Genomic DNA, 25,244 nt, shown 5'->3' on the forward strand with positions numbered 1-25,244 from the left:
AGATTTTGCTTATTAACAAATCCTGCCATGGAAATGGCTCGGTTTGGGTTGGATACTCTTTAAGCACGGTGATGGGGTTTAGCCGAGTGTGACAGACACTCGGCTGACCAAGGAAAAACTTTCCCCAAAATCTTCCTTCACTGCCTCCAACCTTTCAACCCCCACCCCCCACTCACAGCCTCACTCTGCTCTGTGTTGTATGTTCCCTCCAGCACTCTTCCTGTCTTCTAACTCTGTTCACCACTCCATTCCCTCCGATCCACCACCTATCCACTGGTATTTCTTCCCATCTACTTTACCTTGACGCTTCTATGCCTACAATGAAACCTCCTCACCCCCCGATCTCCAATTAATCCAATCAATCAATCATTCAATCGCACGCAGAACACACAGTCAATCCACTTCACAATATCCACACAGGATAGGTTGTGAAGCGCTTCGAGACATCTCAACGACGTGATCTACTACATCAAATGCAAGAATTATTATTATTATCTTTTAACCCTGTGTTTTAGTTGCCTCTTTATTTCTTACAACGTGACATTTGAAAGCACTATGATAGGTTCTCTTACTTGAAGGACGCTGTTCTTCAGTGGTAATCTGACTGATCAGGCAGTGTACATGACTTGCTGTAAGTGTGTTTATGATCTGAAGTGTCCTCGGCTTTAATTCTGTATTGTCAGCATATTTCCCCACTTATTTCTATGAATGTCTGTTCTGTTCAGCCCCTCTGCAGACAACAGATCTCCCGACCCCTATTCCCAGCAGTCAAAGACTCTCATCCATTAATGGTTCATTCAAGTGAAACAATCGTTGCTCAGTGCAGATCACTGAACAAGACTGAGCAGTCGAAACGAACGCAGAAAAGTATAGACGCAGAACGGAAAGCTGCCTGTGTTCAGGGCCAGCGGGTGTCAGACTCCAGAGCCAGGCCACTTGGCTTTCACATTTCCTGGAAGTTATTCATGGGTCTGTTATAAATACATCTATAGAAACGCCGCACAAAGATGTGAACGGTACATCGGGTGGTCGTGGCTGGGGAAGCAGCAGGAAGCTTGGCGGAGAGTGGGTCGTAGTGGCAAGCTGCGGGGTTTAGGCTGTCTTAAAAACCCCAGCCAAACCCTAACACACACATACACACATAGGAACAGGAGTAGGCCATACAGCCCCTCAAACCTATTTGGTGTCAGGCTTCACCACTGTCAAGCGCTCCGGGACGCTATATTAGGAGTCCTGTAGCTCAGTAGTTAGAGCACTCGCTTTGCAAGTGAGAGACCTGAGTTCAATTCCAGGCAGAGGGCGAAACCTTGGGCAAGTTTCCTTACTCCACACAGAGCCTAATAATAATTCCTCCAAAACCAAAAACAATAATAAATTGGTCATTTTCAATCTACGACTGTTTGTGGGACATTGCTGTGCCCAATTGGCTGCCGCGTTCGCCCACAAATATACAGTCAATTCACTTTACAGTGTGTTCTGTGAAACGCTTTGGGACGTCCTCCCGACGTGAAAAGCGCTATATCAAATGCAAGGATTATTATATTATTATTATTATATAATTGCAAGTGGCTAATCTGTACCTCAACTCCAATTACCCGGCTTTTTCCCATATCCCTTGATACCCAGCATACATCTAACACACACTCGGTGGCCCCCAAGCCTTAGCTCCTGCCACCCTTCCTGGTAACCTGTCACAGCCATTGATTACCCTCTGTGGAACCTGACACTTGCCTGTGCCTATTCTAAACTTGAAGCGCTTTGAGACTTCCCAATGATTTGATAAGGCGCTGTACCAAATGCAAGGTCTGTTATTATAATATAATATAATAGCAATCCTTGCATTTGATATAGTGCCTTATCACGTCTTCGAAACGTCTCAAAGCACTTCACAGAATATACTGTAAAGTGAATTTTGTGGGTGAAACACGGCAGCCAATTGCAGACAAATAGTCGTGGATTGAGTGACCAATTTTTTGGGGAGGTAGGGATTATTACTCCCGGAAAGCAATCCTTGGTAAACTTGTCCTTTAAACCCTGGGCCTGGGCTCACAGCCTTGGCCTATCTGAAGTTTGGGAAAGATATATTGTCCTTGGAGGGAGTTCAGTGCAGCTTCAGTAGACTGATACCATGCCTAAGAGGGTTAAATTATGAGGACAGGTTGCATAAATGTGACTTGTATTCCCTTGAGTTTAGAAGGTTGAGGGGTGAGCTAATTGAGGTTTTTAAAATGATGAAGGGATCCGATGGAGTAGATACTGAAAAACTATTTCCTCTGGTAATCCAGAACAAGGGGTCATAATCTTAAAATTCAAGCTAATCCATTTAGGAGTGAAATTAGGAGGCGGTTTTTCACCCAAAGGGTAGTGGGAATCTGGAACTCTCTCCCCCAAAAGGCTGTGGATGTCTGAGCCATTGAAATTTTCAAGACTGAGGCGTCTCGAAGATCTTTGCTAGGCAAGGATATCAAGGGATATGAAGTAAAGGCGGGTAAATGGAGTTGAGTTACACATCAACCATGATCTAATAGAACGGCAGAACAGGCTCGAGGGAATGAATGGCTTCCTCCTGTTCCTATGTTCCTAAAACACTGTAAGCAGCTCAATACTGTCACGTAATACACCCCCAGATATATTATAACATGGAAACATTCCCCAAAGGAAGCCAAGATCTAAGTGAGTGACAGTATAGTGGGATTACTTAGAGTTACACTGTTCAAAGGGTCTCTCTGCTAAATGACATGGTGTAACCATTGGCTTAAAATCTATACGTACCTACAAGACATTTTTCTCTAATCTCCTTCCTGTTGAACGTATCAGCCAGGCTCAGAGTTTAGAAGTCACAACATAGATTCTGGGGTTCAAGCAGTGATGTTAGTGATAAAATCCTGAGCTGTTGTGGTTCCTGGAAGTCTCCACACTCCCCGATGTGAGGCCAGCCTAGCTGACTGGCCGGTTACACCCAAATGAATAAGTAAAATAATCATTACACTTGGCCACCGTTCATGTCCCAAAGCGATTCGCAAGATTTACTGTCGAGAGCAATGACTTGTGTGTTTTGTAGGTGAACGCGGCAGGCAATATGTGCCCACCATTGGCCCCGAAACAGACATTAATTGAATGCCTCCCCGACTATTTTGAGAGTGGGATTCCTTTGAGTCCGTGTGAGTGACGTGTGCACGGGTGGCATGTGTAAGTGACATGTGTGTGAGCAGCGTGTGCGAGTGACATGTGTATATGTATGACGTATTTCCAGGGGAGTCCCCAATCGCGTTTCTTAATTAGGAAATCCTTGACAATTGACTCCCAACACCTCTTCCTCTCCGTAGAGAACCCAGAGTATTAACATGGCGTCTGCTGCAAATGGCTTTCCACCCCGCTGGCTACCGCCTGCAGTCTACGTTTCTATTGCTGCCTCCCTGTCATAACGCTTCTAGTTAATTTCAGCTGTGTTTTATAGTCCTGTGCTTAACTGCAGTGTCAGGGCCAAGCTAACCTTGGCAGCCAGTCTTAGCAATGTTGGGTCCAGATGCGTTCACTCATTTTAATTTCACTTCAAAGGCATTCATTCTGCACGGCTCCCAGTGATGTTACAGTCAGCCATGGAGACTGACTTCAGGCTCCTCAATAAAGCCCTCCCCCCACCCCCTCGCTCCCTGTCTCCCTTCACCCCCGCCCCCCTTTTCTAGTTCATTCCCCAGCCTGAAGATTAATCCTATTACAGAGCCCCAAATGTCCCTGTTTGGCTGGCTCTGGCCTACAAATACACAGTCACTACACTTAACAGTATTTATTCTATTCCCCCCCCCACACTTAAAACATTTCCACATTATAACTGCAAGGATTATTATTTTTATTATTGTTGCTGTTATTAAAGCCCCAAAGCTTTGGAACTGTCTTCCCACAATCTCTCCGCCTTGGCCCCTTTTAGATCACCTTCCAGTCACCTCCTCCCTCCCTCTGACTCGGAGTCAGGCTCTGCCAATGTTAAATGCTCCGAGACCCTGTACCCTGCCCCCTGTGAAGGGCGCTACATAAATGCAAGTTGTTGTTGTGTTATTTGGGGGAATTATTTCCACGTGAAGACACATGAGGCAGGGCTGGCTGAGAGATTTGGTTGTGCTGTGGACATCCCCCAACAAATGATAGATTCCAAAACACCCAAATATGCAGAACTTCAATCATTCAGGTCAACAAGTGCCGTGTTGACTTGTCCTGAACACAGCAAAGCAGAGCAAAGCATCGCGGATCGCGCAGAACTCCAATAAAAACACACCACGGGTTAGTTACACTGAAGCCACGAGGTTGGTCTCTGCCAAAATGACAAGTTACAAGTGACCTTGTGATGTTCGTTCAGATCCTCCAACCACTGCTCCCTGTTTATAACCAGGAGCCTCAAGTAAATGACACCAACAGCAAACAGTTGGCATCTGATTGTTTTCTGCTTTTGTTGTATTTTTCCATTTTCCATAAAGTTGCTCACGTTTTAAAGCCGCTTTCTATCCTATGATGAGGTTAATGTGTGTACATTGTCGGAACATTGCTGTGCGCATGTGGCTGCCACCTTTCGCCCACACAGTATACGGTCAATTCAGTTTACAGTATATTCTGTGAAGCGCTTTTAAACATCTCAAAGAAGTGATGAGGCGCTATATCAAATATAAGAATTGTTCATATTGTAGTCTCAGCTGTTAACGTCTGCCTTACAAATATAGTTATCCCTGCTCTTGTGCCTTAACTTCTGCTCTTTCTGCATCTTGCGTGTGTAGTGTGTTCTTAACATGTTCCGGGTTTGTGCAGTGTGTGTGTTTGTGTACCAGTCTGCGCTCTGTCTATGTGACGTGTGTGCCTTGTGCTGAGTCTCGTTGTCTCTGAACACACACTACAGTTTCAGAGGAAGATCAATGCAGAGTACTCTCCCCCTCCTCTCTCCCCTTGGATGTTCTGCGGCTCACCCAACTCTGAGCTAAAACCCAAATTCCAATAGATCACTGACGGCGGAAGATTGTATCTGACAATGTGCAACTTGTTAAATCAAAGCCGTATACAATCTCTCACATCTCTGGCATCTCAGCTAAAGATGGCATTGGGAAGCCACATGGAAACCTCGTGAATGATCAGCCGAGCTTGGCAGAGAGGCATCTCCAGGGCAGTGCTGGGTGGAGCGCGGCCTTGTCGGAGGTGCCGTCCCTTCGGATGAGTTCAGCCCGTGTCTGCCAAGGACATTAAAGATCCCTTTGGCGCTGTTTGAAAAGAGGCGGGAGTTTGGCCAACTCACTCCTACTCCCACCTCACTGAGGCTCTCACTCCATAATAATAATAATCATAATAATACTCCTTGCATTTGATACAGCGCCTTATCACGTCGTTGAGATGTATCAAAGCGCTTCACAGAATATGACCCGAATTGACTGTCTATATTGTGAGTGAAACGTGGCAGCCAATTGCACGCAGCAGTGTCCCACAAACAGTCATGGATTGAGTGGCCAAATTATTATTATTATTTTTGGGGAGAGAGGGAGGGATTATTACACTCAGAAACCGATTCGCCAATCGTCAACTGCTGGGTTCCATCTCTGCAAAGCGCTTTAAGGCGCTGTATGTGTGCGAGTTATTGTTGTTGCTGTAGCTGGACACATCTCTATTGTTTCCACAGAGCTAATAGGGGCCCCTTTCCCTTCCTTTCATTTCCCTTTCACACACACATACATACATTCCTGTAGCTCAGTGGTTAGAGCACTCGCCTCGCAAGCGAGAGACCTGGGTTGATTCCCGGCAGGGCGAAACGTTGGGCAAGTTCCCTTACTCCACACGCCTCGGTTTACAGCAGTAAATAGGAACCCAGTTGTTAGTCGATTGGCGGATCATTTTCCTGGGGGTAATAATTCCTTAAAAAAAATAATAAATTGCTCACTTCAATCCACGACTGTTTGTGGGGACACTGCTGTGCGCAATTGGCTGCCGCGTTTCCCCCACAAAATATACAGTCAATTCACTTTAAAGAACGTTGTGTGAAGCGCTTTGAGACGCCTCGAAGACATGACAAGGCGCTGTATCAAATGCAAGGATTATTATTATTAATATTATTCACACACTCTCCACTCCCTTCCAACACCCACACCCAGCCTGACATATGAGATGAAGATCTTTCTCTGCTCCTCTCTAATGACTCCTCAGGGCTTAACTGTGCGTCCGGACGGATCCAACCGTTTCCCTATGGATGTGAGTTGACAACATTGTTACACAGCGTTGGCAGCGTGGAACGTGACAGCTGGTGCAGTGTCAGGCCTGAAAGTGCCGGATTGCGGAAACCCAGAAATTAACCCTCCGTGGTCCTTGGTTGAGTTTGATCCCGCCATCCGTCCTGTCGTGACTAAACAGAAACAATTTGCATTTATATAGCACCCTTCACCCAGGGCAGGGTCTCGGGCCGCTTGCTCCGAGACTCGCTCGGCCTTCAGAAAGCCGGAGGTTTGAGGAAAACAACAGCAACACATTGCACTTATCCATCGCCTTTCACAGAGGAGAGAAGGAGGGGACGAAGTGGATGGATTTCGAAATAAGAGTTCCAGAGGGCAGGGCAAAGTTGTCTGAAAGCTCGACCTCCGATAATAATAATGATAATAATAATAATAATTAATAATAATAATAGCAATAATAATCCTTGCATTTGATATATCACTTCTTCGAAATGTCTTAAAGCACAGGATATACTGTAAAGTATTTTGTGGCAAATGTGGCAGCCAATTTGCACTCAGTGATGTCGCACAAACAGCCATGGAGTGTGTGACCAATTTTGTTGGGGGATTGTTGGCCATGTTACGGGCAGAGAGAAACTCCCTTCTCTTTTCAAATAGCAACAGCAACAAATTGAGTTTATATAGCACCTTTGACGTCATAAGACACTGGGATGGGAGTCTGGGGTGTTGAGTGTGAGGTGGAGAATTAAAGTGTGTGTGTGTGTGTGTGAGAGAGAGAGCTTGGAATATAAGCGTGAAGCTGGGGTGTGAGTGTGAGCTGGGAGAGGGGAAGAATGAGTGTGAGCAGAGGTACGAGTGGGAGCAGGAGTGTAAAAGTGAGCGGGGGTGTGAGTGTGAGTGGGGGGTGGGGGGGGAGTGTGAACAGGAGTGTTAAAGAGAGCCGGGAGGTGGCTGAGAGGCTTATTACTGGCAGCAGCTGCTGTAGCGTAAGGGGAATTTGCTGCCTCTGTTTTTGCCGAGAAGATGATTGAATGTTGTACTGTATCAGTGTTGCAAAGTGGGCACTTTTATGAGCTGAAATCCTGGTTGGAGCCCAGCGCAGGCAATGTGTTCAGGTCGGGCAGGTTATTGTTATAGTGTGCCTGAAAACGACAGACAGACACGCACACAACACTGGATTCTGGCAATTTCCCTGGTGTTAAAAATCTAGTCATTTATTTCAGTCAGAAGCTGAATCTTTGTTCACACGAGAGAGAGAGAGAGAGAGAGAGGAGGAGGAGGAGAGAGAAAGAGATAGAGAGAGGAGGAGAAAGATAAAAATATATACAGTATACAGAGATATAGGAGGGGGAGAGAGAGAAAGAGATGGAAAGAGAAATAGGGAGAGATACAGAGCGAGAGGGATAGCGAGGGACAGACAGATACAAGGGAGAAAAATGGATAGAGAGTGGAAGATAAAAGAGAGTAAAATGGATAGGGAGAGAGACAGAAAGATCCGGAGGGATTGAAATGGGTAGAGAGAGAGAGAGAAAGATCCAGATGGAGTGAAATGGGGAGAGACACAGACAGACGACAGACAGACAGAGAAAGAGATTGAGAGACGCTAAACTGGGAGATTTACTGATAACTGTCAGTGATCCCTCCTGATCCTAACACCAAATTACAGCACAAGCTGTTATTGGGTCAGTCAATAAAAATCCAAATCTTTTTGTCACAGTGGCTGACACTGACTGAATCCAGGGATGAATGAATGAACGGCTTGAGGTCAGGACTGGGCAGTAGTACATCAGAGCCCAGGCCATTGCTCCAGGTCCCAGAGGAGCCGGGTTACAACCCAGGCCCCGGTGTTGATCGGAAGAGCATCCAATCCCACTGCACCACCGCCCATTGGCGTTGGATTCTGTCCCCTTCTCCTCTGGGGGGGATCTCTGGGATGGAATCCAGCCCAGAATCATCTTGGGATGAAACTGCAGTTTACATCTGGAAGTCATTTGATCATGTATTCAAAGGAGGTTCCTCATAACACCAGAACAATACTTTAGGATACACAGAGACAGTAGAACAAGAGGCCGCAGGTTTAGAATTGCAAAGGGCAAATTTCAGGGCAGGGCAGAAACCAGGAAGTATTTCTTTGCCCACAGGGTAATTAATGACTGAAACAGGGTTGCCAGGTAGAGTGATTGAGGCCAGGACAATGGGATTCATTCAAAAATCAGTTGGATGTTGTGATGGGAGGACGGGATTAAGGGTGTAGAAGGATGAGATGTACTGGGCCAAAGGACCTTCTTCATCCAAAATCGTCTTGTGATTTATATGGATCGTGATCGGAGCAAAGTGTTGGATTACAGAAAGTGATGTCAGCAGTGTTCTTGTAACCCAGAGGTCATCCTTTTTTTTAGCTCTTCATCCTAATACAGGGCCTGAGACACTGGGCGTTATAAAGCTGTTTGTACTGAATTTAGGCCTTACAAAGGGAGGGTGTTCTGTCCCTTTTAGGAGTGAAGCCTCTACTGAGCATTGAGAGCTATGAACCACCCAAAGCTGGTAGAACGCACTGATGTGACAGGAAGTGGCCCCTTATAGGGTGCCAATCAAAACAGGGAATATTTACTTCCTCGGAGAGCTCAATTGCATCACCTTTGATCTTGAAATAAGCCAGAGGCTGGGCTGTGACAGGTCCAGGACATGGGGATTCCAAGAAGAGAGTCAACCCTGGGGTCAGAGGCTCCCAACAGAGAGGCGGTAAAGTCACAGGAACTCACCTGGAGGTGAGCTGATAACAACAGCTGTGGTCCCTGCTTCTTGCAGTGACTGTTGTCAGACTGTAAGAGATCGGGGTGAGGGGTGGGATGGGGGTGGGCGTAGGATGTAAACCACAGTGACCCTCGTTTGTTATCAGTTCACCTCCAGGACAGTTCCTGTGACTTTATCTCCTCTCTGTCAGGAGCTTTTGACCCCACAGATGACTCCCTCCTTGGATTCCCGAACCCACACACTGACTGTTTCACTGGGCTGAAGAGACGAAGGGAAGCACTTAAATTGGAGGCAGAACAACCCACACAATGCTGCCCTGCTCCGACCCCCATTCGTTTCAAGATCCTATGCTACATTCGCCTACGAAACACACAGTCACTACACTTTGCGTTAAAAGCCTGTGAAGCACTTTGAGATGTCCTCCCAATGTGAAAGGCGCTGTATCACACGCAACAGTTATTATTAAGTTATAGATTATAAATCCCTGACTGTCCAGCACCTTGGGATGTTCTCCCGACGTGAAAGGCGCTGTACAAATGTAATTTTGCATTGTATTTTTACTATTATTATGCTGTGAAGCGTTAAACTGTAACGTGTAGTGACTGTGCAGTGTGTCAGCCAGATCAAGACATGAGCTGCCGGGAATCTGATTGTGGCCTCTGCCTTTCACAGTCTAAGGCCCTGAGGGAGAGATGGCTTCTGGAGGGAACCCCATCATCTGGGTCCGAGGAGAACGAGGTGATGAAGAAACAGTTCCTGGAGGACGAAGTCAAGACCAAACAGCTGGAGGAGATCATCCAGAGGTACCGTTAGTGTTGTGCACATCCGGGTGGATAAATGGCGTTGAGGTACAGATCAGCCATGATTTAATAAAATGGCGGAACAGGCTCGAGGGGCTGAATGGCCTCCTCCTGTTCCTATGTTCCGATGATCCTTACACAAGTAATAGAATCATAGAACATTACAGCACAGAAGGAGGTCATTCGGTCCATCATGCCTGCGCTGGCTCTTTGGAAGAGCTACCCAATCAGTCCCACTCCCCCACTCTCTCCGCATAACCCCTGTAAGTTAGTCCTGCAAATTAAACCCCAACGTCTTTACAAAGAGAGTCTCTGTGACAAACCTGTTTTCATTTTGATGTGAAAGAAAACCTCACAGCACAGCACCATGTACAGAGGGGCTGAGAAGACAGGGCTGAGGAGCCTCAGAGACTGCCTGGCGCCTGCTCCTTGATTCCCCAGGGACACTCCGGCAGTGTATGCCTGACACCAGATGCTCCACACAGTCTGACAGTCCCAGGAAACCTCCTGGTCCTCACCTCCCGGCAGACAGGCCATGTACTCCCCACAGACAAACCCACCCAACTGGAAGAGCTAATGGTCTTTGTCACACAAAGGGTTTCGAGAATGTGATACTTGTGGTTGTTGATGGTAAAATCGTGATCACCTCAAAAGGCAATTGGACAATTGAAGAGAACAATACAGACGGTTATATTATGTTTCTCTCCCATTGTCCCGGCCGACAATCCCCCAGAAAAATCAGGTCATTCACTTTATGGCTGTTTGTTGGATGTCGCTGTGCACAAATTGGCTGCCACAGTCACTACACAGGAAAAATCCTGTGATGCGCTTTGATACGTCTGCCCTTTGTGGATTGGGACATTACACCAAATGCAAGGATTATTTATTATTATATTATTATTAGTGGAGGCCTGTAGCATAACGATTAGAACACTTGCCCCGCAAACGAAAAGACCTGTGTTCGATTCCCAGGCAAGGCAAAACATTAGGCAAATTTCCTCACTCCACACTCCTGTTTACCTAGCAGTCAGTAGGAACCCAGTTGTTAGCCGATTGACGGACTACTTTCCGGAGGTAGTAATCCTTTCAAATAACTAAATAAATTGGTCATTCAATCCATAACAGTTTGTGGGACACTGCTGTGTGCAATTGGCTGCTGTGTTTTGCCCACAAACTATATAGTCAATTCACTTTACAGTACATTCTGTGAAGAGCTTTGAGATGTCTCTTCGATGTGATAAGGCGCTGTATAAAATCCAAGGATTATTATTATAATAAGTCTACATTAAAACCTCCCGCACTGCTCGTAGCCCTCAGACCAACTCAGCTCAAACTAAGGCACAGACTGAAACTTTTCCCAAGGTCACTTTTCACACCAAACATCTGTTCAGTTGTTGTCTGTAATTTCAGCGTGCTTTAATAGAGCCATAAAGGAAGTTAAATTTGAACATAAAGCCTGCTTTTAATTGCCAGCACTTTATGGGGACTCTTTCGAGTGACCTTCAACAGAGACATTTCAGGTACTTTTTGTTTTTATCGGGAATTTAATGCTCCATGTTGGCCCGAGAGGTTGTGGATACCAGGAATGAACCTCTAAGTCACTTTCGGTGGCTGTTTCTTAGGTGTTATTTCCTCTCCACAGCTCGGTTAGAAAGAAATAGCAAAGAACTTGTGTTTTCATAGCACCTGTCACCTCAAAACCCCTCAAAAGTGGTTACTGTCAAGTTTGCTGTCTTGTATTTGTAGGTGGCTATTTTCAAACTAATCCTGGCATTTGATGCAGCGCCTTATCACATGGAAGAGACGTCTCGAAGCGCTTTACAGGATTTTTACTGTGAAGTGTAGTGACTTTGGTTTTGTAGGCAGACGCGGCAGCCAATTTGCACACAGTAATGTCTCACAGATAGCCATGAAGTGAATGAGCAGTAATATTTGGAGGATTGTCGGCCAGGAAACCAAGAGAAAGTAATTCCCTTCTCTTTTCAAATAGTACTGCGGGATCTTTAATATCCACCTGAATAGGCACAGACGGGACCTCAGTTTAATGTCTGGTCCGAAGGTTGAATAATCAAAGGAAACTCCCCCCTACAGTCCGCCCTTTACACTGTCGGGCTGCTTCTTAACCGAGTCCAATGTCCTGGCTTCAACTACCCTGACAATCCCATCCATCCCAGTTGCTAATTCCCCTCTGTGTAATATTGTGTTACAATAACAGAAATATTCCCCTGAAGTTGCCCCTCACGTCTTTCAACCTCCGCCCTCTTGACCTGCTGCCTCGCTGTCTCTGAAAGTATTGTTACTTCCATTCCCATTTAGCATCGTATATACAGTACCTCTATAAGCCCTCACTCAGAGCTGCCCTACGAATACCACCAACCTGCCCGCTCCCTCTGATCGGCAGGCACTGGCCTGCTCCGTGCCCCCTGCCTTGCTCGTCCCACCATAGGAGGTCAGACTTTTAGCTTTTCTGCCCCCACCATGTCGGAAACCCTCCGTCTCGCCCTCTCCCTTGTCTCCATCAAGGACTATCTCAAGACCTTCCTCTTTCAGCCACACTCCCATCCCTCAAACCCTCCACCTTCTTAATTCCAACCCCCGGCTCAGGTGCAAACCCTGAACTGTGTAGCGCCTTGAGACGTCCTTCCAACGTGAAAGCCGATGTATAAGTGTAATTTTGTTGTTGGTGTTGTTACCCGGATCAGCGTGTCTATGTGTAAGCGCTCTGGGATACCACCCTGCATAAGGGGCGCTGTATAAATGCAAGTTGTTGTAGTTATTGTTGTAAGAGTCAATCCCCCCTCCCTTGCCTCCTTCAAGGACCGTCTGAAGACTTTCCTCTTTGATCGTGCTTTCAGCCACACTCCCCAATCAGGTTCCAGCCAGAGTTGTGCTGCCAGTTTGCTCCTCGTGTCTGTTCCACCAGATAAAAAATGCCGAGGACATCACAGCATCTGTCCTCCTGGCATTCGCGCATAAAGATAGTGCTGTCAACTTAACGTACGGGCTTGGCCGGGAAGCCACAATCATCGATCTTGCTCGATCACTGCGAGATTGTGGCATTTTCATGATTAAAAAGAATTCTCCTGTTTGCTCAGCAGCTGCCGTGATCTCGGCCATCACGAGTCAACTGTGACACCCTGACTGCAGCAGTCCAGGGGCTGTGGTTGTGCAAAGCGTTGGGGTTGGGAGAAGGGGAGGTGTGGGCAGGGGCTTGGGACGGGTTAAGGAGTATCCGAGTTCAGCCTGGTTATAGTGCCATCTGCTGGCACGTCTCACCCGCAAACTACACAGTCAATTCACTTCGCAGTATATTCTGGGAAGCGCTTTGAGACGTCTCGAAGACGTGGTAAGGCACTATATCAAATGCAAGGATTATTAATATTATTATTAATGGTCACGCATTATTCCTCCTCGGGGTTTTTTTTGGTCCGTCAGGTGTCTGACACATGCGGAAACCCATTACCTGCTTAAGAGAATCCAAACCAGGCTGAGAATTCCATCCATCCCACCTACACGTGGAAATCCCAGAGATAGGTTGTTGGAATGGAATGTGCGCACTCTCTCTCTCTCTGGAGGGACACATCCTGTTTACCTAATTCCAAAAAGTATTAGGCGCAGGTTGGCAAGAGCCAAGGGTTGGGGGAACCCAGAGTGTAGGCATTGGGGTGACTGCTGGAGTCTAACCAGCTAAATTCCTCTCCGAAGATGGGGGAAAGATTATATCTAACGAGGAATCTTTTTAGTTATTTCGGCCTTCAAGTGAGATGTTAAACTGAGGTCCCCGACTATGTCTGTTCAGGTGGATGTTAAAGATCACGTCTTCTAGACGTCTCAAAGCGTTTCACAGAATATACTGTAAAGTGAATTGACTGTATATTTGTGGGCGAAACACGGCAGCCAATTGCACTCAGCAGCGTCCCACAAACAGTCATGGGTTGAGCGACCATTATTATTGTTTTTTAATCGACTAACAACTGGGTTCCTACCTACTGTTAGGTAAACAGAGGAGTAAGAAAACTTGCCCAACGTTTCGCCCTGTCGGGAATAGAACCCAGGTCTCTCGCTTGCAGGCGAGCGCTCTAACCACCGAGCTACAGGACTCCTGCTACAGGTTCAGACTGAATTGAAAAATTGTCCACCTGACCCAATGCGAAATACTCAGACCTTCTGAGATGAGCGACTGTCTTGAGAGTCTCGTCCATTGCAGGCAGGACGTCTGATGGCTTATCACAGACACGCTCAGTGGGAGGCTCTCTCCTGATGAGAAACACACAGTTACCATGCCTACACTCCCGGAGCTGAATCAATTCATTGTGATTTCTGCCAAATCTAACGCTTCATTGCAAGAGGCCCCGTAGCTTGGTAATAAACTGCACGGCCTCAGGTTTGTGACGACAGAAGGAGACATCAGATAACAAGCGCGGGTGGGGGGAACGGGGGAGGAATGAAGCATAACAGAATAAAAGCTCAGAGACTAAATATTTACCTTATAGTGTATACATCTGGAGATGGGCTGTAATTGCATTATAAATCGTGTGAACTGCTTTGTGACGTCCTCCCGAAGTGAAAGGCGCTTATATAAATGTGAATTGCATTGTATTGTAGAATTCAAAGGCCCAAACTTCAACCGAGTCTTAGCCTTAAGACGAAAGATCCTGCAGAATTGAGGAAAATTCTTCAACTCAGCTGTGCTTTTGGAATCCTGTTTTCCACAATTCTGCTGAGAGATCAGTCTGTCATTCCTCCCCCTGTTTGTTCTCTGATGCCTCCTACAGTCATAGCAAACCCGGCGATCTTACAGTTAAATGCACTGAATTTCAGAATTTGACACAATTCAACACAGTCTTAAATGTAAAGGCTAAAACTGGGTAGAATTTTGTTTCTCTTAGAAACATAGACGTTTTCAGCACAGAAGGCAAAAGTCCAGCTTATTGTGTTGGTGACAGCTGTGTGCAAATTGGCCCTTGCTTTCACCTACAAAATACACAGACTTTACATCCTGTGAAGCCAATTCTGTGTCAGTGATGACAAGTAACACAATGTCAGTGTCTGTGATTACAGATTTAAAGGGCCGAATGGCCTCTTTCTTTGCCGTAACTAGCTTCTAGGATTCCAGTTGAGGGCTGTCAATCTCTTCCAGACTCGAGAAGGAGCTCGATCTGCTCGAGAATGGAGACACTGCGATGTCCAAAGAAAACAGCATTGAAGACAAGCTTAAAGATGAGGAAAAGGTCGGTACGAGATGAAGGTGACGATTCACCCAGTGGTAATAAAGTGATGAGCGACTCTGGCCGAATTCGGTGCCTTAAGTAGTTTGTGACCATTTTGAGTGGGAGACATTGGCTCTTGTGGCTTTTGACACGTGGCTTTTGTTCCCGACACGATTGTCAAGTGGACCCTTATTATGCTCAGGGCACAGGAAGTGACAGCCCAATGTCATGCCCATGATCAAGTCAGCCATTTTGTTTAGCGAGAGGGAACTGGTAGCAAGTCGGCTGGCACAGTGAAACCGGCCAACACAGACCGTGTTACATAGAGGGTACAGCGCGGGGAAATTAGATTATTAGAGGAATTGGACGCCAGGAGCACACAGAAAGCCCATGGTTATGGATAAAACTGGAGCCTAATTAAGATGTTCAAAAACATTGACTCCAGCTCAGAAGTGGGAAAGTGAGTAAACATTTCAGATTTAGTTACTGGGTGAATGTGCAAGGGTCGATTTAAGGACATATACCAGGAGGTGTTTGAAAAGTTGGGAATGATTTGATCAGCGGCTTTGGTGATATCATTAACATGATATTTATGTCTCTTTTATTCTAGGTTCCCGCAGGCAAGGATAGTGGTAAGTATTTGTCGGTGTGCAAACTCTTGGGTTTCTGAATTGATGTGTGTGTTGGTACAGCTTTATTAGCTGTGAGAATCAGCACAGAGTCTTTCTAGGCATCTCACCCCCTACCCCAAAACTGCCCCCACAAGTCATGACCTTCGAACTTCAAACTTCCAAAGCGTTGAGTCGGTTGGTGGAGAATGGGGTGTGGCTCAACCAACTCCGTTTCCCAATGTGTCGTGCCGCTTTCACACAATTAGTCTGTCTCTGGAGGTAACCAGTGGTGAACAGTGGTCAGGATTCCAGGCTCCCGATCTGTTCAGACCCCACACTAGAGTCTCCCTTTCACTTTCCATTTCTATTCCTCACTGTAGCTCTAACAGGTAACCAGTGATTTTTTCCATTGTATATTTTTACCGATAGAATAGAAAGGTTGTTGCCTCTGTCCAGCATAAACACTCACTCCCACATATAAGATCTCTGAAATGTATCAACCAAAGTTAAGCGTGGTTCTTTGCATATATTCCACAGAGTTTTCTCCTCAAACAATCAAATCTCACAGACGGTCAGCGCCCATATCAATGCCCCATTTTGTAAATAAACTGTACATTCTTCTACATGTTAAACTTTTATCATTCTGAAGGAGAGCTTTATTAGCAGTGACAGTCAACACATTCTTTCGGGACAACCGCACCCAAAGTCATGACCTTGAACTTCACCATTGATGCCCTTTGAACCTTGCAAGCAATGACTGAGCCCATTCTCCTGTCCCCAAACCCAGCAGATGTTTTGAAAATGTGTCTGTTATTGAATGGAGCCTCACTCCATCCTCGTTTAACTCAGTCTTTGCTTCTACTTCTTTCCAGAGGTCACAAAGAGCCAGGGCAGCCCAATGCCAAATAAACCTCATGGAGAAACAGAGAAGTTGAAGGCCGGTAAGGACCCGAAGTTACTAATGGGGTAACGTTTGTAGGCAAGGTCTCCAAGTTTGACACTAAATGGAGTAATAAACCCTCAAAAAAAATGTGGTCGAGCAATCCAGGACTTAGGGACATTGCTGTGCACAATTGGCTGCCGCATTTCACCCATAGAATAAACGTATTCGCTTTGAGACATCTCAATTATATAAGGCGCTATATCAAATGCAAGGATTATTATTAAAGGTTATTTTATGGCAATGGTGAACATGGATTTTGACTCTCTTCAACAAATTGACCTTAAAAAAAATCTATTGAAAAAATCTCAATGTCCAAAATATTTGGTGGTCAAGTGTCAGGTAGCACTCTTAGCTCTGAATCAGATGGTTGTGGGTTCAAGTCCCACAACAGGATCTTGACCTCACAGTCTCGGCTGACATTCCAATGTAATACTGGGGGAGCAACGCATTGTCAGATGAGTTATACTAAGGTCCCGTCGTATGCTCAGGTGGATGTTAAAGGTCCCGTGCCACTCTTCAAAAAGAAAAGGGAGTTACTCCCGGTGTCCTGGTCAACAATAAAATTGGTCATTCACTTCATGGCTGTTTGTGGGATGTTGCCATACACAAAATTGGCTGTCGAGTTCACCTACAAAATACACAGTCACTACACATTACAGTAAAATATCTTGTGAAGCGCTTTGAGACGTCTCGCCAACGTGATAGTATCAAATATGTAGGCAATAGCAAATGCAAGGAATATTATAGTTTCTTTCAAGAACAAATTAGATGGATTTCCATTAGGAAATACAGTATATAGTTTGGGACATGTCATGTGCATGGGACTGCCAGGATGGTGGAAGGCAAACTGAATGGACCTTGGTCTTCGTTCATCTAGCAATTCTTATGTTTTTATTATCATTGCCAGTGTAATAGGCAAGTTTTGGAGGTTTGAATGTACAGTCCCATAGTAACCTTGAGCTCTTCCCTTGACCAGCGATGTTTGCCATGGAGATCACTGTGGAGAAGGACAACATAACGGGGGAGACAAAGATCCTGTCCAGCACGCCCGTGACTCCCAAAGACCTCGCACAACGCGGGGTCAAAGTATATGAGGATGACCTGAAAGTGGTGCACGAGGTGTGTAAAGGTGATGGAGCCATGGAGAACGGAGTTCATCAGCTGAGCACCACCGAGGTCAATGCCCTGATACAGAAAGCCGACGAGGTAACAGACTCCAGCAGAGCGAGTGGCCTCCTTGAGGGCAAAGTACCCTCTGCTCAGCAACAGACGACCCCAGGAAAGCTAAGGGCGGATGGAACAGCCGGAGGGAGCCTTCGAAGCCTAGAGAAAGGAGCAGGAGATGGCACTGAGCCCTGCAAAGAGCAGCCCGTGACCATGATCTTTCTCGGTTACCAAGACGTGGAGGATGAGAACGAGACTAAAAAGGTCCTGGGGTACGAGGGAACGGGGAAAGCAGAACTGGTGGTGATTGAGGATATTGAGAGCAAGAACGAGAAGGCGTCTGGGGACCAGGCACCTCCCAACGGCGCTCCCGCCGAGCCTGCAGCCCAGACACAGCCCGGTGACACCAAGGAGAAGGCGGATGGCGTGGGGAAGGAACCGGAAGGTGATGGCAAGGATCTGAAGGAGAAACAGCGTTGCCAGTGCTGCATTGTGATGTGATCTCGTGCTGCCCGCCCCCACCCCCCACCCCAAACTCCCTCTTGTTGTACAGTTGGAATGTTGTATGTTCATAGTCTTCAGATGCACCATATTGTCTTCTACCGATAACACTCATTTTAATTAGGGATGCAAAGGAGCCCAAAGCGATCCCGAGCAAAAGGGGGACATTTTATTATAGGAATTTCAGCCACGCTTACATAGCTGAAAGCTGATTGGCTTGAAGGGTATCCTAAACACCTTGACTGACTTTCTCTTGAGCTCTATGCAGGCTACCTTATGATGTCGTCATGATGCTTTGATATCAACCGCAAGCAGTTCCAGGCACAACAGGGTAAAGTGGTCCAGGCTCCAGGGTAAGGTGTTCCAGGCACTGTGGTGAGGTTTACAGTGTTTAGACTTTACCCCAATGGGGGATAACTATCCCCGAGAACTAACCCCTTGATAAAACAAGGCGGGAATGAAAATAGAAGCTAGTCTTTTAACCTGTCCTTTCAATTCTCAGCAAAGCTCCTACAAAGTCGTGAAGCACTATAAAAACACGGTTCCAGTTTCTCCAATTGCTTCCCCAGTCCTCATAAGAGCAGAATTAGACACAAATATCAAGCCTTTTGTACCAGGTCATGTGGATTTCCTGAATCTCCACATCAGCATATCACAGTCGCCTTCTCCCATCCAACTCTTGTTTCTTAACCATTGGACCATAGACTCTAATTCTTCCACTCTATGGTAATATATGATGCCTCCAATGTTAGACAAACCCTATGTGCTGTGTTCACTATTTCAGTGCTTCTCAGAGTGAGCCTGGTCCTCCTTCCCCAGATGTGGTAACTCCATGACCTCCATCTGGTTGAAAACCCTCTGAAATGGACCAAGAAACTTTTTTTATATTCAAAATGTTCTAACATCTAATTCCTATACTGTTCTCGTCCACAAGCCTTCAGAACTTCGACCATCTCAATCTCTTGTACTAGTGTTTCTCACCCTTTATCATTATCAGGAACAGGCTCCGTTTCTTCTTAAAATGTGGCCGGTCATTCGGAAATGAGCCTGTCAGGTCACTCAATCTAAAGGGATCTCCTGTATGGACAGGCCATGAGGTTGTCACAAACCTCGAATTGCTTGGTGATAAATACTCTACACTTGTTTAGTCAAATCAAACTCTGTCACATTTTCAACAGCATTTTCTTCTCGCATAGAGCAATAAGAATCTGGAACACATTGCCCCTGGAAGCTACAGATAACAAATCAATCGAGGGATGTAAGAGAGAGATACAATAGATACTTGGGGGATAACGTTATTAAGGGGACCTATGGGGAGAAAGTCTATCTGGGTCTAGATTTACTTTATTTTCTTCACATCTTTGAAGCCGTTTTTCTGTAGTTTCTTAGAAAAACAAACGGCTTCAGACTTAAGGCTGTATTTACAAAATCTGCCAAATTCTGGATGTTCTGAAACACCAAGAAAATTAAGTAAATCTAGAGGCAGGTGGAATTTATACCCAATGGTGAAGAAGTGGGATGAGGGGAGAGAACTTTGAGTGGTCTTTGGTGGAGCAAAGGAACATAGGGACAGGAGTAGGCCATTCAGCTCCTTAAGTCTGTTCCGCCATTCTATTAGGAACAGGCTCAATGGGCCAAAATAGCGTCCTTCTGTTGCTAATTTTCTCTATTCATATGGGATCCCAATAGTTCCATCAACACTGAAGGGAACCTTGAACATAGATGTACTCTCGGCAATAAAGGAGCTTGCATCTCTGCCCTGGCTGGAGATAGTTGGGACCACCGCAAGTGAGCATAGCCATGGAGCTGACGAGCATTTGCCTGAAGAAATAGTCTGAACTCTTTGGATTATCAGAACCTTTGCATCCCTAATTTGAACACACTTTTATAAAATCACACTAAAGCACCGATACTATTGAGCCAGATCAGCGTATCCTACACACTGCCAGTTGCCATGCACTACTCTCAATATGTACGTCGCGATACAATGGGACCATTTTATTTCCGTCTGTGCATGTTCGAAAGTTTCAAACCCCAGGGCAGAGCTTTGTGAAAGCGGGTGGGCAACTTTTTGGGGGGAGGGTGGTGGGAGGGGGATTAGCTTTACATGCAAAAATTGCTCCAATCAAACTGTGTTCTGCCTTATGTGCACCGTGTGACGAAACCATTCTCGAAGTCTTAGCCTTTAGTCCGTTGTACTCAAATTTAAGGTTGTTTGGGATTTTAGGTAAACTTTTCAATTCAGTCTTATCTTGGAAACCAGTTTGTCAATGTAATACTGAATTCAAATACACCCTGTTAGCTATAGCATCCTTCAAAGTAATGCTGTCTCACTTACACTTGGTAAGATTCATATGCGCTTCACAAAGGAAGTGATGTTAGCAGTGACCCCACAACCTGGAATTCTGCCATTTTTTCGTGCCTCACTAATAACTTCCAATCATGTTAAAGCAGTGTTTTCCTGTATTTTCCAAATTTCTGTACAATCTTAAATTCAGGACGATAGCTTTAAGGATAAGACCGTGAGATATTTGGGGTCAACTGAATGTTAGCCTGGTTTGGATACAAATCAGATCAAATCCAAACCAGCTATTAATTCAGATTGTAGTCAGGTAAATGCATTACTGAATGATCTGCCATTAATCCTTAGTAATTCCTGACTCACTGTGAATCAAATCCAGAATGAATCTGGATTGTGTAAGTGCCAGTGTTTGGCCTGAATGAAAATGCTCTTAGAACGAGGAGTGCAATGAATATCACAGATCACACTGTTCTTGATTTAAGTCATCTTTGTCTGCGTATATGTGTATGTGTATGAGAGAGCGAAAAACTCGCGCGTTTAATCTCTCGTGTAAATGGGTCCTTAATTTATTTGATTCTGTAGCGATTCTCGACATGCAGTACCAAAGACGCTATGAAATGACACCAGTACGAAGGTTACATTCCTTGTCGATTAGTAAGTTTAATGGCAGGTTTATTGAAATGAACGAGACAATCAAATTGCCCTTTAAACCTTTAAACCATTACCCCACCACCAACCCTCCCATTTACTGCCCTGTTGAGAACGGTCATCCTTGACTAGCATCCATTTGTAGCGTTAAACACATTGCCTCTGGATTGACGTTAATCTACATTTAGATTTTCCTTCAGGGTGAACAATTTAATACTACCTTCTCCCCCACCACCCCTCCTCCTTAATCCATTGCACCACTGAGCATGCCATTAGAAATAATAAAGTAGTCCCGTTTTATTCAATCACATTCCGAGGGCCTGAGCCACTACATTCTCGCAATAGATTCCCAGGTGTAGCACATGCATAAGCAGAGAGTGCATTTAACATAACTTGGCATGCGCTGTGCCTATGGATGTGTCATGCTTCTGAATTTCTGCGACTGGGCTCCAGCACTCCATGCCTGGAAGTCCAACGTTGTATCCGAGTGCAGAATCTCTTCACATCATAGTAAATTAGACTTTATAACTAGCTGTGTTTCTCTGTTGTTTGGCACTGGTATGCGTTTGTGACATAAAGAGATGAAAGCCCTTACCGATTTATCCTATCTTATTATCCTATTCCAAAATCCTATAGCATATCAATAGATTCTTTTAAGGATTTTATTAACAAAACACCAAATGGCTGTATTTTAACAAACAAGAAAACGTCCAACAGATCAAAAGGATTCTTAGCGCTTAACCATCGTGGTGTGTGTACAGATTTTACGTTGCAGGTTGTTAAGAGATTAGCTTAATTGAAGAAAAAAATTGCTCTTTTTTAAAAAAATATTGTCAGCTCCCTTAAAACGATGAGAACTTTGGTAAGAAAATGTATCGCATATATTTTTGTTACGACGCCTTTAAGTTGTGATGTGTGCATAACAAATATCTGTACACCTTAGTTTGGCAGCCTGATGTGTCCAAATGCTTACTTTGAAAAAAAAATATGGTCTAAGGACTCCTGTAGGACAAATTATAAATGCTGTAGGATTTTGTTATATATTACAGAATCTAAACAAATCCAATGGATGAGTTCAACACCTACAGAAGGTTTTTTTTGTAAGGGGAGTTGTTCACGATATGGAGCACAGACACTTTCTCTTTGGAGCATGGAGGACAATGCAGTAAAGTGTTAGGATGCTAGGATTACCTACATGACCAATATAGGCAACACCAGCTACATGTTCCCCTGTGTCTAATCCACACGATACTTGATAAGTGACAGTCTTGTCTCCTTCACAGTAAAAAGCCAAGGTGGAACATCCTGAACACCACTGTATTTTAACTTAAGAACAATTAACAGAGCAGCTTGAAAGATGGCAGAGACCTCAGAAAAAGTCTCCTAGGTTTAGCCACAAAACCATTATCTACGAGTTTAAGATCAAGCAGGAATTTGCAAAATCCTTTCAGTTCAGTCTTCTCCTTTTAAAAAAAAACTGCAGAATCTGGCATCCAAAGTGAGACTGAATTGAAACTTTTTTGCCCCAAATTTCACGATAGTGGACTTAAAGCCGAGACTCAGAGAAATTCTGGGTTGCTGGTTGCCTCAGATCACAGTCTATGAGCATTTTGTAGTACATTAACACAGCTCGTCCTGTACAAGAACATCCTAATACGACAAATGTAAAAGAAAACTCCATAGTCCACTATGCTCTTAAGGGATGTTGTCTGTGTTTGCCTGTTTAGAACAATCTGGAGTTTAATTTGCAAAAATGTATAGCAATCAAAAATAAAATCTAGATGTGGTTAAAACAAACCTTAATGTGATTAAATCCTAGGAATATGAATCAATGGTAATTCACTTGTGCTTTGTCAACATGTTCTGCACTGTTCTTGCACTGATTTTTACAATCAATGTAAACTTAAAAGGGGCATCTACAAGGCCACCTTCTCAAGGTATATAAGACATTAAAGTGGGATTGAGAAAATAAACCAAGAACATTGCTCTGCTAAGGTAGCAGGAAAGAGGGCACAGATTCAGGGTTGTGAAGAGTAATTTTAATATCGACACCAGGAAGTTTTTTTTATTAATGCAGAGGAGGATTAAAACCTGGCTGGAGCATCAGGGAGTGTGGTTCAGACTGAGAAGCTACAGTTTGATGCAATAGTGGAAAGATGGTAATGTAGACATTTTGGAAGTTTGAAAATCACAAGGGCTTTTTCTATAAGAACCTCTCCTGATCTCTTTTTATTGGTTTCATTGGGCTCCACCATGACCTTTGCCTTATCTTTCATTTAATAAATAATATACATTCACTCCACTTTAAAGTAATATCCTGTGAAGCACTTTGAGGGTCTCTACAACGTGATAAGGCACTACATCAAATGCAAGGATTATTATTTGTTGCTTTTGCACCAATTAAACATTCCCTATTCCTCCTAATCTCTACAATCTCTTCTGGTGTCCGCCTGCATGGTTACTTACTCTCCCACACATTACCAGAAATCTCTTGCAACTTTCACTGGCCAGTGATCAGTGGATTTCGGGGTTAGTTGGCATCGGTTATTGTGTAATTACCAATTCTGTCATGGGTTGCTGAAGGGTCATATTTTGATTGTGATTATTTGGATAATTTCATCTGTTTTCCCTCATTTTCTCTTTCCAGTTGACTATTTGATGAAGACTGGATTCTTCACAGCTTTCAGCTACAATGGTTAGTTTACATGTTTTTTTTTTCCCCTCGGCATTCTTAAATGTCAGCGAGGTGAGCAAATAGGGTGAGAAATGGGATTTCATAAGTTAACCGAAAGGGGGGGAAAAAATCGTTGTAGTCAGGTATAAACATGGCAGTAATTACAGGTGGTTATACCTGAAGCTAGTTCAATTATAGTAAGAAATTCTGCTTCAATTTAACTAGATTCATAATCTTACAGCATATGCCAATATATTCATTGTTATCCTGGTGTATAGTGATAGCTTTAAATAGAAGCAAGGTGCCTAAAATTTAAGTTTGGGCTAAGTTTTCAAGTGCCATTTATAACATGCAAAACACTTACATTATTTTGTTGCTCTTTGTTTTTAAGCAAAGGCCTTTCTAATCTGATGTATCCTGGCTAAGAGATAGCTGGAAGCAAAGATCAGGAAGCTCTATAGTCAATTTCTGAGCCATTCAAGGTGGATTCTCTTAGCTGCACACACAAAAAAAAAATCATTCTGCTCTTTGAAGTAAAAACAATCTCTTCTGATTTCCCTGCTATGGCTTGGGAATTAACACCACTATACATTTAGTAGTCCTGGAGTGGAATGTGTAAAGTATTGAACTCCATCTAGTGGCAAGTGCCAGCTGGAGATTGAGTTGAATAACACTTCCTTTTAGGAAAGGAAAACTAAGTGACTAATGCAGAGCTCACTGACTCTGAAATCTGGGCAGTGCTTGGTACATATGTATATTTGACTTAAGAACATTAGTCACTTGAAACCTCCACTGTGAAAGCCGAGCTCGGTCTACCCATTTCCTCAATACAACTCAAAGGAATTAGTGGACAGGTGCACCATTCAGTTTAGAATATTGAGACTACAAATAAGAAAATTGGTCAAAGTTGACATTAACACATCTTTATAAAAAGTTGTTAAATATTTCTCATTTGTTTTGAAGTAAAATACAACATTAACAGCAACTCATCTTATAACAACCATTTTTTTTAAAGTCTGTTTAAGACTTGGCACAAGCTTAATTTCCATCAAAATACAGAAAGAGTCTGAAGTAGAGAATACACCGCCAGTAGCTCAAGTTGACTTCTCAGAGGGACCACAAAAACATCTCATTTGAAAGATGCACAAGATCATAGGATTGAAACATGGAGAAAGTGCCTTAAGAGGTAGATCATAGGAAGCACTGAAGTGTCTGGAATGAGGGACTGTACTATATTTACATGCACAATAGAATGTCAGAATGTTAAAACTTTACCCAAGAAGGAACTTAACATTTGGTTATCTATCATCTTCCTCTATAAGGCAGCCATGTTGGGATGCGCAACAAGACATTGATCTATGTGCAACAACACAAATGGAATGGAGCTTGTGCAAGGCAGCTGTTTTGTACTTTGCCGGTTTTCCCCTCTATCTAGCTCTC

At 44.4% G+C, this 25,244-nt stretch overlaps 1 protein-coding gene across 2 annotated transcripts in view; it reads left to right on the top strand.

The window, feature by feature from the left end:
* The window catches only part of LOC103183524 (paralemmin-1), a 49,329-nt gene extending 29,069 nt beyond the window's left edge, over positions 1 to 20,260 (top strand). For both annotated transcript variants that reach the window (XM_042342707.1, XM_042342706.1), the window contains exons 4-8: positions 9,624 to 9,754; positions 14,892 to 14,982; positions 15,572 to 15,593; positions 16,445 to 16,513; positions 17,492 to 20,260. In XM_042342707.1, the coding sequence (XP_042198641.1) occupies positions 9,624 to 9,754; positions 14,892 to 14,982; positions 15,572 to 15,593; positions 16,445 to 16,513; positions 17,492 to 18,180 (1,002 nt within the window). In that variant the 3' untranslated portion in view covers positions 18,181 to 20,260. The remainder of the gene's footprint in view (positions 1 to 9,623; positions 9,755 to 14,891; positions 14,983 to 15,571; positions 15,594 to 16,444; positions 16,514 to 17,491) is intronic.
* The last annotated feature ends 4,984 nt before the right edge of the window (positions 20,261 to 25,244 follow it).

Source organism: Callorhinchus milii, unplaced genomic scaffold (assembly GCF_018977255.1).
Source record: "Callorhinchus milii isolate IMCB2004 unplaced genomic scaffold, IMCB_Cmil_1.0 Scaffold21, whole genome shotgun sequence".
Classification (NCBI taxonomy): Eukaryota; Metazoa; Chordata; class Chondrichthyes; order Chimaeriformes; family Callorhinchidae; genus Callorhinchus; species Callorhinchus milii.